This window comes from Papio anubis, chromosome 9 (genome assembly GCF_008728515.1).
Source record: "Papio anubis isolate 15944 chromosome 9, Panubis1.0, whole genome shotgun sequence".
NCBI lineage: Eukaryota > Metazoa > Chordata > Mammalia > Primates > Cercopithecidae > Papio > Papio anubis.
Genome location: NC_044984.1, coordinates 106,394,791 through 106,409,763, shown reverse-complemented (window position 1 = coordinate 106,409,763; position 14,973 = coordinate 106,394,791). Strand labels below are relative to the sequence as shown.

The window sequence follows — 14,973 nt, the reverse complement described above, 5'->3', positions numbered from 1 at the left end:
TCTCCTGCCTCAGCCTCCTGAGTAGCTGGGACTACAGGCACCCGCCACCTTGCCCGGCTAGTTTTTTGTATTTTTTAGTAGAGACGGGGTTTCACCGGGTTAGCCAGGATGGTCTCGATCTCCTGACCTCGTGATCCGCCCGTCTCGGCCTCCCAAAGTGCTGGGATTACAGGCTTGAGCCACCGCGCCCAGCCTAAGATTATGTTTTAAGCAAAGTGTATTAAATATTCATTCAGAAGGACAGAGTAAAAAAAGTTATAGTTCATCCCTATGGTACATAAAATGCATTCCCCCATCTCTCCAAATAATACTGGGTGTCTTTATATGGTTGACATAGAAAGATGTTCCCAGTATAGGTTAATTGAGACAAGCAATGGCCTTCTCTTCCCATTCTTCTCATGTTGTCCTCAAAAAGGATATACTTCTTTTCTTTCTTTTTCTTTTTTTGAGATAGACTCTCTCTGTCGCCTAGGCTGGAGTGCTGTGGTGTAATCTCAGCTTAACTGCAAACTCTGCCTCCTGGGTTCAAGTGATTCTCCCAACTCTGCCTCCCAAGTAGCTGGGATTACAGGTGCCTGCCACCCCACCTGGCTAATTTTTTTTTTTTTTTTGAGATGAAGCCTCACTCTCTGTTGCCCAGGCTGGAGTGCAGTGGCGTGATCTCGGCTCACTGCAACCTCCGCCTCCCGAGTTCAAGCGATTCTCCTGCCTCAGCCTCCTGAGTAGCTGGGGTTGCAGGTGCACACCGCCATGCCCAGCTAATTTTTGTATTTTTAGTAGAGACGGAGTTTCACCATATTGGTCAGCCTGGTCTCAAACTCCTGACCTCGTGACCCACCTGCCTCAGCCTCCCAAAGTGCTGGGATTACAGGCGTGAGCCACTGCACTCGGCTAACTTCTGCATTTTTAATAGAGACGGGCTTTCACCATATTGGCTGGGCTGGTCTCAAACTCCTGACGTCAAGTGATCTACCTGCCTCAGCTTCCCAAAAGTGTTGGGATTACAGGCGTAAGCCACTGCACCCGGCTAATTTTTATTTATTTACTTATTGAGTCTCGCTCTGTCTCCAGACTGGAGTGCAGTGGCGCGATCTTGGCTCACTACAACCTCGCCTCCTGGGTTCGAGAGATCCTCCTGTCTCAGCCTCCTGAGTAGCTGGGACTACAGGTGCGCGCCACTATGCCCAGCTAATTTTTTGTATTTTTAGTAGAGACAGGGTTTCACCATGCTGGCCAGGCTGGTCTCCATCTCTTGACCTCATGATCCGCCCACCTTGGCCTCCCAAAGTGCTGGGATTACAGGCTTGAGCCACTGCACCCTGCCTGCGCCTGGCTAATTTTTATACTGTTGCTGCTTAAGGAAGTTACAGTTTCTTAGCTTAAGTATGTTTATTTTGAGTGTGGAATGTCAGTCTGAGGTATTTCACAAATTTAATGTCATATTTCATATGGATAAAGGTTTTTGTTTGATTTGCTGATTGTTGATTTTCCATTACCTAGAATAGCATCTGCACATTAATTTGTTAAGCAAATACAGTTTGTATAAACTGGTGGAGGTAGGAGGGAGGGAAACTTAAGAGCTTCTGCTGCCCCAAATAACATTTCTGGCTGGTGATTCTGAAACCACCATAAATGAAGAGTAGCTAGTTTTTCATATGGTGATAAGGTTTTTCTTTTCCTGTAAATGACATTCTCATTCTGCGTCACCAACTTAGATTCATGTTTTTTTTTTTTTTTTTTTTTTTTTTTTGAGACGGAGTCTCGCTCTGTCGCCCAGGCTGGAGTGCAGTGGCCGGATCTCAGCTCACTGCAAGCTCCGCCTCCTGGGTTTACGCCATTCTCCCGCCTCAGCCTCCGAGTAGCTGGGACTACAGGCGCCCGCCACCTCGCCCGGCTAGTTTTTTGTATTTTTAGTAGAGACGGGGTTTCACCGTGTTAGCCAGGATGGTCTCGATCTCCTGACCTCGTGATCCGCCCGTCTCAGCCTCCCAAAGTGCTGGGATTACAGGCTTGAGCCACCGCGCCCGGCCTTCTCTGTATGTCTTATAAAAATGTTTTCCCATATTCTCAAGTAAAATGGATTTCTTAACTTTTATTTATTTTTAAACATTTATTCATTTTTTGTAGAGATGAGATTTCACTATGTTTCCCAGACTGGTCTTGAACTGCTGGGTTCAAGCAATCCTCCTGCCTTGGCTTCCCAAAGTGCAGGGATTACAGGCATGAGCCACTGTACCCAGCCAGTTTTCTAACTCAAAGAAAAAATTATTATTTTTTATTTTGATTGTAAAGTCTTCCCAGGGATCAATTGAATTTCCTAACATTTTTCATTTTATACCTATGGAGTGGAGTATATGTACCCCAGTGTTAGAAGCCGGAGCCTCAAGCCATCTTCGACTCTCCTATCCTTTATGTCCTTGTTGTCTCTAGATCATCTTCATTCTACTGCTGCTGTATCTTTTTTTTTTTTTTTTTTTTTTTGACATGGGGTTTCACTCTTGTCGCCCAGGCTGGAGTTCAGTGGTGCAATTCCGGCCTACTGCAACCTCCTCCTCCTGGGTTCAAGCGATTCTCCTGCCTCAGCCCCCTGAGTAGCTGAGATTACAGGCACCCACCTCCACGCCCAGCTAATTTTCATATTTTTAGTAGAGACAGAGTTTCAGCATCACTTTTATCTTTTACCTTAACTTTATTGGCCAAGCTGGTCTCGAACTCCTGACCTCAGGTAATCCTCCTGCCTCGGCCTCCCAAAGTGTTGGGATTATAGGCGTGAGCTATGGTGCCCGGCCTCTGCTGTATCTTTCCAGGTTTCTTTTCTGTTTGATCTACCCCATCCTGGTTTTGTGCCTCATCACCTCACCTTTTCTTTCTTCCTACTTTGTCTCTTCACAGTACTGCTAAGATACTATTCCTAGAAGAGTATAGATTTATATATATCACTTTTCTATTCTGTATAGGCTCCTTTTTTAACACCTTACAACAAAAGTACCTTGGCCTATCTTTCAACACTTTTCCTACTACTCTGAATTGTTTTAGCCAGATATCCTACTTGTTTTTATCAGCATATATCCCTTAACTTTCTTGAATGTTTTTTGTTCAGACTCATTTTTCTCCTACTTTGAGGTGATTCATTTACCCATTCACTGCAAATATTTGTAGTTTTATATGTATCGTTACCACACCCCCGCACCCCGCCGCATGTTCTGTTTGACCTTCAAAGTCATCTGAAAGATGGCTACCTTGGAGGGGCTTTAATTATAACGTTCTCCTCTCTACTTTCCCTTAAGGAAGGAAGAGGTAAGAAAATGAACAACTTTGCCTTCCTTGGAAAAGCCCTAGCATGGTGTTTTATATAGGACATTTATTTTTATATTTTAGTTTTATCATTTTGATTTTGAGACAGAGTCTCTGTTGCCCTTGCTGGAGTGGTGTGATCACAGCTCACTGTAGCCTCGATCTCCCTGGGCTCAGGTGATCTTCCCACCTTAGCCCCTCACCAGTAGCTGGGACCACAGGTGCTTGCCACCACCCTGGTTAACATATATATGTGTGTGTGTGTGTGTGTGTGTGTGTGTGTGTGTGTAAGATTTTACAATGTTGCCCAGGCTAGTCTCAAACTCCTTGAGCTCAAATGATCCTCCTGTCTCAGCTTCCCAAAATGTTGGGATTGCAGGCATGAGTCATCATGGCTGGCCTAGGACATTTATTTTTTATTATTATTTATTTATTTTTTGGAGACAGAGTCTCACTCTGTTGCCCACGCTAGAGTGCAGTGGCGCAATATCTGGTCACTGCAACCTCCACCTCCCAGGTTCAAGCGATTCTCTATCTTAGCCTCCCGAGTAGCTTGGATTACAGGTCCCTGCTGCCACATCCAGCTAATTTTTGTATTTTTAGTAGAGATGGAGTTTTTCCATGTTGGCTCGCCTGGTCTCGAACTCCTGACCTCAGGTGATCTGCCAGCCTCGGCCTCCCAAAGTGCTAGGATTACAGGCATGAGCCACTGTGCCTGGCCCAGGACATTTATTTTAAATGCTAAATACATTTCAGTCATTTATGTATTTGTTTTCTCCCTCGCTTTTAAATGGCTTTGGGACAGGGACTCGATCTTTGAACCTTTGTCGGGAATAGATAGTTTCTTCTACTTCATAGGAGCTCCATTAGATTGGCAGTAATTTTGGAACTAGATTGGCAGTAGGCAAAAGATTAAAAAACATATGAAAATTACTTGATGGAGTTTTTAGCGTCAATTACTAGTTGGCTAATTATGGATACAATCTAAATTATGCTTGAATAGGTCTATTCTTTTTTAAAAGCATGTTCCTGCTTTTAAGTATTTGCATATTATACATTTTATAATGAAAGATTTCAGTTCTAATTATTGGAATCTTGAAGTAACCATATTATTTTCCTAAGAAGAATTTTTGAATTATGGCATAGTAATCTTTTCTGATATTGAAGTTTAAGTGTATTCTCTGGGCTTGTTTGTTTTTACTAATAACTGGTTAGTATGGTATCTTCAGTAAAGTTTATTGATGTATAGTACACTTACAAGCCAAATTTTGTGTTTGCTTTGTAGTTTGCTAGAACTATATTGGATTGCAGTGTATTCTGGAAATATCGGACTTTAATTTTAGAAAATTCTGGTTCAGAAATTGAAGTGTCACTCATAACATGAATATTCACCTTTGTGATTACTACTATTGCTATAGCCATCAAGTCACTAGGCATTTACTAACTGGGATATGTAAATATATTGCTGTTCTCCCAATAAATTTTTTGTCATGTGTCTAGATCATTAATCCCCCTCTGTATGGTGTTTCTAAATAAAATATTTATGGTTCTCTTTTAGGCTGGCATGGCTCTATATAAGATTGTCCCCAAAAATCCCTACTACTTTTGGTCTGTGATGAGCTTAATTATGCAAGTGAGTATGGCATTCAGAATGGGATTGAGGTTTGGTTTTATTTTTTATATAGTCATTGTCCTCAATGTGTCTTCTGAACTTTTTTTTTTTTGAGACAGGGTCACGCTGTCACCCAGGCAGGAGTGCAGTGGTGCAATCAATCATAGCTCACTGCTGCCTTGACCTCCTAGGCTCAAATAGTCCCTCTACCTCAACCTCCCAAGTATCTGGGACTACAGGTGCATACCACCTTGCCTGGCTAATTAAAACAAAATTCTTTTTTTTGGTCAGATGTGGTGGGTCACACCTGTAATCCCAGCACTTTGGGAGGCCGAGGTGGGTGGATCACGAGGTCAGGAAATCGAGACCATCCTGACCAACATGGTGAAACCCCATCTCTACTAAAAATACAAAAATTAGCTGAGCGTGGTGGCACGTGCCTGTAATCGCAGCTACTCTGGAGGCTGAGGCAGAAGGATCACTTGAACTTGGGAGGTGGAGGTTGCAGTGACATGAGATTGTACCACTGGATTCCAGCTTGGGCGACAGTGAGACTGTTCAAGACCAGGCTGGTCTTGAATTCCTGGCCTCAAGCAATCAATCCTCCTGCCTCAGCCTCCCAAAGTGCTGGGATTACAGGCATCAGCCTCTGCATCTGACTGTGAACATTTTGCGTAATGTGTTGCAGCATGTCAGACAGGGAGTTTGTGTTGTCAGCTGACTTAAGTTAGGGATTTTGAGTATTGTTTATGAGTTGGTATATCAGTTTATTTGTGGGTAGCATGGACTGTATTTCCCCTGAATCTCTGATCTATTGCTGGGTTGCTTGATCAAGCATGAGCCTTGAAATGTTTGATATTACAACTTGATGTTTGCCTTTAAGACAACATTGCTGGTTAGTTAATGGCTCATTGAACTGGGTGGCCTTCTTTTATCACTTCTCCTTTCTGAGCCTCAGTTTGCTCTTTTGCAGAAAAGAGACACTTCTCTCCCAGGGACCAAAGTGAGATTCTGTATAGGAGAGGATGGGGAGGAAGGATTTAAAAGTAGTGATTAAGAACAGATGTTATGGGGTCAGACAGGTCTGCTTTCATACGTTAGCTTTACCACATGTCTGGTAAAGCTGTTTGAGAAATCTCTTAACTTTAATTTTTTTTTTTTTCTGTTGTCCAAACTGGAGTGCAAGGCACAATGCACCTCCTAGGTTCAAGTGATTCTCATGCCTCAGCCTCCTGAGTAGCTAGGATTACAATCATGCACCACCACACACACCCAGCTAATTTTTAAATTTTTTTTCAGTAGAGATGGGGGTTTTGCCATGTTGTCCAGGCTGGTCTCAAAACTTCTGGCGTCAAGGGATCCACCTGTCTCAGCCTCCCAGAGTGTTAAGTTTACAGTCATGAGCCACCACACCTGGCCTAACCTTAGTTTCTTTGTAAAATAAGCATAACATCTACTTTGAAAGGTTGTTTACAAGGGTTAAGTGAGCTGTGAGCAGATTCTGACGTTATTAACTTTATGAATTTCATGTGTTAATTTTTGTTAGCAATTTAAGGTAACTAGCTACTAGTAAACTGTGTAATGAAAGGAATTGGCATTTCTCTTCCAGTATGTGAACATCTCAAAGATACCTGGAAGGCTTTCCTCTTCAAATACCTGATAATACTCATAAATAATAAACAGTATAGGCCTGCTGCCTCTTTATATTATTTTAGAAAAATGTATAAATAACCGACTTAAATGCTAGGTTGTATTGTGGAAGCTCAGTATTTCAAGAACACATAGGATAATGAATCTTTAGCAGAGAAATCTTTTGTAAAACAAACCACTCTGTAATGTGCCTCCTTGGCAGGGAATTCATATTAAATCTGATATTTGACATGATGGATTGATAATTATGTGCCCAATTAACGGTAATGTTACTATCAATAGCGCAAGCAGGGGAGAAATTAGAATGAAACGTTATTTTTCTTCTTTCAGTCTATATCGGCACAGGATGAAAACCTCTCAAAAACAATGTTTCTGCCCCTTGCTGAGAGAATGGTAGAAAAAATGGTGAAAGAGGACAAGATAGAAGCTGAGGCTGAAGTGAGTATTTTAAGCCCACTTTTGTGTTCTCATTTTTTTGCTGGTGCTACAATATTATGTTATAATACTATAAACCGTTGTTTTGTTCCAGTTTGATAGCTGGGTCCTCACTCTTGGCCTTTGGGTAAATGTGAAGCCCTCAGCTTAGGTCTAATCACTGAGCTGTTTCTAGCAAGTACTCTAGGCTGAGATGTATATAGATGGGAGAGAGATAGATGGAGAAGATCCTGTTACCTTTTTCTTACTGTCAGTTTCATCTCATTTGAAGACATGCTCTATTAAATAACTTTTTAAAAACCTATAAATGACTATCTCTTTATTATTGAAAAGTTTCAGAGGTTGCACTTCTTGTTTTTTTTTCTGTAAGGTTGAACTTTATTATATGATCCTGGAACGTTTGGGAAAGTACCAGGAGGCCTTGGATGTCATCAGAGGGAAATTAGGAGGTAAGTTTTAAAAATTTTCTTAAAGCTTTTTTTTTTCTTATTTAAACATGAAAAATGTTTATCGTAGAAAATTTCCACATAAGGATATAAAGACATAAACACTTTTGATCATTTTGTTATATTCTTCCAGACTTTTCTGTATGTTGTAAATTTATTTTTAAAAATGTTTTTACTTGAAAATAACAGATTCAGAAACTTCAAGGAATGTGAAAGGTTATGCTTCAGATCTCTAGCCCTCTTCCCATAGGTTTTCCTCCAGTTATACTTTATATTCTTCGAAAGATTCATCTTCTCCACTTTTTTTTTTTTCTTAAACACGAATGAAAACATAGTATGCCTGGCTCATAGAATAATCTTATTCAGTTAGTGCAATGTTTTTATTAAAAAAATTTTTTTCTTTAAAAATTTTAAATTAATGCCCCTCTAGTTAGGATTTGTACTCTGTAGATACCACAAACATTCCTTCTTTATTTACATTTTTGTCCTATGAAGGCATTTGAGTTTGTGAACTCTGCTCTGCATACTCTTATACCCATTATTTATTTTTATTATTTGTTGATTTATTTTAAAGAGATGAGGGCTCACTGTGTTGCCGAGGCTGGGAACTCCTGGGCTTCAAGCAATTCTCCCATCTCAGCCTCCCAAGTAACTAGGACTAGGGGCACACACCACCACACTGGGCTCCATTGTTTCTATTTTTTTTTTTTTTTTTGGAGGCAGAGTCTCGCTCTGTGGCCAGGCTGGAGTGCAGTGGCGTAATCTCAGCTCACTGCAACCTCCGCCTCCTGGGTTCAAGCGATTCTCCTGCCTCAGCCTCCTGAGTAGCTGGGATTACAGGCATGCACCACCACGCCCAGCTAATTTTTGTATTTTTAGTAGAGACGGGGTTTCACAATGTTGACCAGGCTGGTCTCAAACTCCTGATCTCAAGTGATCTGCCTGCCTCGGCCTTCCAAAGTGCTGGGATTATAGGTGTGAGCCACCACACCTGGCCTCCATTATGTTATTATTTTAACTAAATTGTATTTCCTAGAGATAAAGTTCACTACCTCACTCTCTTTAATGACTGTCCAGTGTTCCACAGTGTGAATATAGAAATTTACTTAACAAGTTTTTGGTGCATATTTAGGCTATTCCCAAGAAACTTCTTTTTTTTTTTTTTTTTTTTGAGACAGGGCCTTGCTCTGTTGGCCAGGCTAGAATGCAGTAGCACCATCACAGCTCACTGCAGCCTTGACCTCCGGGGTTTAAGTTATCCTTTCACTACAGCCTCCTAAATTGTTAGGACTCCAGGCGTATGCCACTAAACCTGGCCAATTTTTACATTTTTTGTAGAGGCAGGGTCTCACTATGTTGCCCAGGCTGGTCTTGAACTCCTGGGCTCAAGTGATCTGCCTGCTTCAGCCTCCCAAAGTGCTGGGATTACTACAGGTGTGACCTGTCATGCCTGGCCTTTTTTTTTTTTTTTCCTTTTTTTTAAAACTAGATTATAGTTCTATGGATAGTTAAAATTTAGATTCTCAACAGGAAATTCATAATGTAATTTTTGGTATCCTTAATCTACTAAACAGTTGGGCAAATCTAATTTGGTCAGAACTATCATCCTAGTTTTGTTGTTTTCAGTTGTTTGGAAAGAGTTTGATTCATCTCCACTCTTTTTTTGTGTTCTTTCAACATCTCATCTTTCTTACCTCACGTCAGCCCAGCCCTATTTGATATTTTGGAACTGTATGGATGGGCAGCCTGTCTATGGACTAAATTTACTAGTCCCTAGATGCTGTTGGGATTTTATAAGTATATCCCATGTACTGTTAATAGATCTTCAACCCAATACATTGTGGAACCTATCATTTTACAAAGAAAATGATTATAAAAATTTACTGTCAGTAATGTACTTTTTTCTTTGAAGTAAAATAATCTTTAATAAGATAGTAGTAGTTTGTATGTAATAGTGGTCCCATTTTGTAAGAGAGTGAATTAAAAAATGTGACATTTAGGCCGGGCCCGGTAGCTCACAGCAGTAATCCCAGCACTTTAGGAGGCTGAGATGGGTGGATCACCTGAGGTCAGGAGTTTAAGACCAGCCTGGCCAACATGGTGAAACCCTGTCTCTACTAAAAAATACAAAAATCAGCCAGGCGTGGTGGCAGGTGCCTGTAATCCCAGCCACTTGGGAGGCTGAGACAGGAGAATCACTTGAACCCAGGAGGTGGAGGTTGCAGTGAGCCAAGATCATGCCATTGCACTCCAGCCTGGGTGACAAGAGTGAAACTCCATCTCAAAAAAAAAAAAAGGAAGAAAAGAAAATGTGACATTTTCCTTCTTGTGGTTGGACTCTATCTGGTAATTGTCAGAAATGAAACCAGCGTACCAACTTTTACAACTTTTGATTTTAGAGAAGTTGACAAGTGAGATTCAGAGTCGGGAAAATAAATGCATGGCTATGTACAAGAAGCTGAGCAGGTGGCCAGAGTGCAATGCCCTTTCCCGGCGCCTCTTACTAAAAAAGTAAGTAAAAGCTTTCTTTTATACCATTTGACTGTAGTGAGGCTTTAAGACCTCACTGTTGATTTTCTTGGTGTCTTGTGTTTTAAAGTTTCTGGGCATAAAGTTTTCTTATAGTAGTTGTGTCCTGCATGTTTGTAAAAGTTTGTAAGGAGCCTTCATCTTTCAGTAGAGTATTATAATGGTACTTGTAGTCTGGGCGTGGTGGCTCATGCCTATAATCCCAGCACTTTGGGAGGCCGAGGCGGGCAGATCACTTGAGGTCAGGAGTTTGAGACCAGCCTGGCCAACATGGCAAAACCCTCTCTTTACTAAAAATACAAAAATCAGCTAGTTGTGGTGGTGCGTGCCTGTAGTCCCAGCTCCTTGGGAGGCTGAGGCACAAGAATCACTTGAACCCAGGAGGCGGAGGTTGCAGTGAGCTGAGATCGTGCCACTGCACTCCAGCCTGAGTGACAGAGTGAGACTCCATCTCAAAAAGAAAAAAAAAAGATACTTGTGATCATGGTGCTGAATTCTAGTTAGGGTTTAAGAATGAACACTGAAAATCATTAATTTCTCAAATTCAGTATTCCCCTGAAAGAGAGAGCCTTCATTCTTTGCTACAGCACTTCTCTCCCCTTCCCTCCATTTTGGAAGTGCTTATGTGGGGACTTGTCTGTTATGAATATTAGTTTTCTAGACCTGGTCATTTTATTGAGGGAAAGAGTAGCTTACTAGTCTTTACAAATACAAAGTAGTATTACTTTGAAAATGCCTCTGGAATGTCTTTTAGAGTTGCAAAGGAAACATGGAGTGGGTGGGGGTGAGCCAACCTACTACATACTAAAATGTAACTTACAAAATAAATTGAATATCATGGTTCCTAAGGCAGATCTGTCACAACTTGAGTTTAATCCTGTGTGCATCATTCAATCTGATTTTAGCTCAGATGACTGGCAGTTCTATCTGACTTATTTCGATTCTGTCTTTCGACTGATTGAAGAGGCCTGGACTCCTCCTGCTGAAGGTGAACAGTAAGTTGTCTTCTTTCCTGAATTACAATGGCGCTTTTTAATATAGTGTAGTGAAAGGATTTCATTATAAGCCAATTGAATTCTCTTTTTCTGTCTCAATAAAGTATTCCTTTCAAAGTAAGAGATTTTTTCCTATTTTTTAAAGTATAAAATACACAAGTTCATTCTAAAAATCACGTTAGTGCCGAAATATGTGGTGTGCTAATTTCCACTTATCCTACCATTCCAGAAATAACTCTTTTTAACAGTTTGGTGCCTTTCTGCCAGATTTATTTTCATGTTTATGCTAAGATAATTATTCTTTTTCTTTTTCTCTTTTTTTGTTTTTGAGATGGAGATTGACTCTTGTCATCCAGGCTGGAGTGCAATGGCATGATCTTGGCTCACTGCAACCTCCGCCTCCCAGATTCAAGCAGTTCTCCTGCCGCAGCCTTCCGAATAGCTGGGACTACAGGTGCCCGCCGCCATGCCCAGCGAATTTTTGTATTTTTGGTAGAGACGGGGTTTCACTCTGTTGGCCAGGATGGTCTCGAACTCCTGACCTCAGGTGATCCACCCACCACAACATCTTAGCCTCCCAAACTGCTGGGATTATAGGCATGAGCCATTGCGCCCAGCTTAATTATCCTTATATTTAATATAAAAATGGGATTGTATTAGACATGATTTGCAACCTGTTATTTTCTGCCTTAAAATATTTCTTGAACATCTTTCATTTCTGGTACATATAGATCTCTTTCATTTTTTTTTTTTTTTTCCCAGCAGCTTAGGAGTACTCCAGATGTACCATAATTCATTTAGCCTTTTCCCTATTGATGATACTTGGATTTTTGAAGATCTCTTTTTTTTTCCTTTGTCCTTTTGTTATTGGCTATTGTAGGCAGTACTACAATAAAATTTTTTTTTCCTTTTTATAGGCATCTAGAGGTAAATGAATAAATGGCATCTTTTAAAAAATCAATACAGAAGTAAGATTCAAGATGACAGTTATGAGCTGATGCTTGCTTCATAATATTAACTACATTACCTAATTTTTCTTAGCTTTCATTCTTTTTTTTTTTTTGAGACGGAGTCTCTCTCTGTTGCCTAGGCTGGAGTGCAGTGGTGCAATCTCGGCTCACTGCAACCTCCGCCTACCAGGTTCAAACAATTCTCCTGCCTCAGCCTCCCAAGTAGCTGGGACTACAGGCGCTCCCCACCACACCTGGCTAATTTTTTTTTGTATTTTTAGTAGAGACAGGTTTCACCATGCTGGCCAGGCTGGTCTTGAACTCCTGACCTCATGATCCGCCCGCCTCGGCCTCCCAAAGTGCTGGGATTACAGGTGTGAGCCACCACACCCAGCTTCAGCTTTCATTCTTAAAGCGGTAAAATGTACAAGACTCCATCTCAAAAATATATGTGTGTGTGTGTATTTAATTTTTAATTTTTGTTTTTTTTGAGACAGAGTCTCACTCTGTCACCTAGACTGGAGTGCGGTGGTGTGATCTTGGCTCACTGCAACCTCTGACTCCTGGGCTCAAGTGATCCTTTTGCCTCAGTCCCCAAAGTAGCTGGGACTACAGGCATGAACCACCACACCTGCCTAATTTTTGTATTTTTTTAGAGATGGGGTTTCACCATGTTGCCCAGGCTGATCTTGAACTCGTAAGCTCAAGTGAGCCACCCTCCTTGGCCTCCCATACAGGTGTGAGCCACCATGCCTGGCCTTTTTTTTTTTTTTTTTTTTTTTTGAGATGGGGTCTTGCTCTGACACCCAGTCTGGAGTGCAGTGGTGTGATATTGCCTTCCACTGTAATCTCTGCCTCCCAGGCACAAGTGATCATCCCACAGCAGCCTTCCAAGTAGCTGAGACTGCAGGTGTGCACCACCACAATTGGCTAAGTTTAAAATTTTTTGTAGAGATGGGATCTCCATGCATTGCCTAGGCTGGTCTCAAACTCATGGGCCCAAGCAGTCCTCCCACCTCAGCATCCCAAAGTGCTGGAATTTCAAGTGTGAGCCACCACACCCAGCCTTATATTTTTATTAGGCAATATTTTTTCTTTTTTCTTTTTCTTTTTTTTTTGAGATGGAGTCTCGCTCTGTCATCTAGGCTGGAGTGCATTGGCGTGATCTTGGCTCTCTGCAACCTCTCCCTCCTGGGTTCAAGTGATTCTCCTGCCTCACCCTTCTGAGTAGCAGGGACTACAGGTGCATGCCACCACGCCCGGCTAATTTTTTGTACTTTTAGTAGAGATGGGGTTTCACCATGTTGGCCAGGCTAGTCTCGAACTCCTGACCTCATGTGATCCGCCCACTTTGGGCTCCGAAAGTGCTGGGATTACAGGTGTGAGCCACCATACCCGGCCAGGCAATATTTCATACAAACAAAATTATTCATTCTTTTTTAAAAAAGGTTAAGTTATGCCGCAGTAATCAAATGCCAAAATTGAAAGTAATCTTATAACATGTTATCTGTTAGAATATGTTCATAGTTCTCTTTTATTCCTTTTTCTATTATTTTATAATTATCAAAGGTTTTTTTTTTTTTTTTTTTTTTTTTAAATGAGTTTGGCTTGACTTTAAGCTTTGGGAAGGATGATAGAGGCAATAAAATACCTTTTTCACGTGCTTCTCCTCAGCTCTTTAGAAGGAGAAGTACATTATTCTGCAGAAGAAGCTGTGAAGTTTATAGAAGATCGGATAACGGAAGAATCTAAAAGTTCTCGCCATCTCCGAGGACCACATCTAGCTAAATTGGAGCTGATTAGGCGTTTACGAAGTCAAGGTTGTAACGATGAGTACAAACTGGGTAAGAAACCATATGATATTTGGGAAGCCTGGAGAATGCCCTTAATACCCAAGTGCTATATTCGTTATTTGAGATCTACACTGGATAGAGTCATGTTTGGGAAGCAGATGTCTTCATAGCCTGAAAATATTTGCTAATGAATGGATCACTTATAAAATTAGTCCTTTATCATATATTCATCTTGGCTTAACATTAACTTATCTCCCTGTTCCATCAGAGTCCTTGTCAGGCATTCTGTTGCTGACCCAACAATAAAGTCAAAATCAACTGGTTGTGGTGGCTCACACCTGTAATCCCAGCACTTCGAGAGGCTGTTGTGGGTGGATTGCTTGAGCTCAGGAGTTGGAGATCAGCTGGGGCAACATAGTGAAACCCCGTCTACAAAAAATACAAAAAAATTAGTTGGGCATAGTGGTGCACATCTGTAGTTTTAGCTACTCAGGAGGCTGAGGCAGGAGAATCTCTTGAGCCCAGGAGGCAGAGGTTATAGTGATCCGAGATTGCGCCTTCACTCCAGCCTGGGTGACACAGCCAGAAATTGTCTCAAAAATTTAGTTACAAAAAATAAAAAATGAAAAAACCTGGCGGGGCGCAGTGGCTCACACCTGTAATCCTAGCACATTGGGAGGCCAAGGTGGGCGGAACACTTGAGCTCAGGAGTTTGAGACCAGCCTGGGCAACATGGCCGTAACCCTGTTTCTGCTAAAAATACAAAAAATTGGCTGGGCACGATGGCTCATGCCTGTAATCCCAGCACTTTGGGAGGCCAAGGTGAGTGGATCACCTGAGGTCAGGTGTTCAAGACCTGCCTGGCCAACTTGGTGAAACACTGTCTGTACTAAAAGTACAAAAAATTAGCCAGGCGCGGTGGCACACGCCTGTAGTTACAGCTACTTGGGAGGCTGAGGCAGGAGAATTGCTTCAACCTGGGAGGTGGAGGTTGTGAGCTGAGATGGTGCTGCTGTGCTCCAGCCTGGGTGACAGTGAGAGTCCGTCTCAAAAAACAAACAAAAAACCAAAAAGTTATCTGGGCGTGTTGGCGTGTGCCTGTGTCCCAGCTACTTGGGAGGTTGAGACACGAGAATCGCTTGAACCAAGAGATGGAGGTTGCAGTTAGCCAAGATCATGCCAGTGCACTCTGGCTTCAGCCTGGGTGACACAGTGAGAATCTGTCTTAAAAAAAAAAAAAATTAAAAATCCTCAAAAACAATAAAGTCA

The 14,973-nt window shown here is 41.6% G+C and overlaps 1 protein-coding gene across 4 annotated transcripts in view; it reads left to right on the top strand.

The window, feature by feature from the left end:
- NAA25 (N(alpha)-acetyltransferase 25, NatB auxiliary subunit) overlaps positions 1–14,973 on the top strand; it is an 85,437-nt gene that overhangs the window by 24,687 nt on the left and 45,777 nt on the right. For 2 of the 4 annotated variants that reach the window (XM_009181753.2, XM_003907174.5), the window contains 6 exons: positions 4,853–4,927; positions 6,887–6,994; positions 7,362–7,440; positions 9,837–9,948; positions 10,872–10,961; positions 13,586–13,755. In XM_009181753.2, the coding sequence (XP_009180017.1) occupies positions 4,859–4,927; positions 6,887–6,994; positions 7,362–7,440; positions 9,837–9,948; positions 10,872–10,961; positions 13,586–13,755 (628 nt within the window). In that variant the 5' untranslated portion in view covers positions 4,853–4,858. The remainder of the gene's footprint in view (positions 1–4,852; positions 4,928–6,886; positions 6,995–7,361; positions 7,441–9,836; positions 9,949–10,871; positions 10,962–13,585; positions 13,756–14,973) is intronic. The other 2 variants (XM_031650776.1, XM_021922958.2) reach the window with 1 other exon arrangement.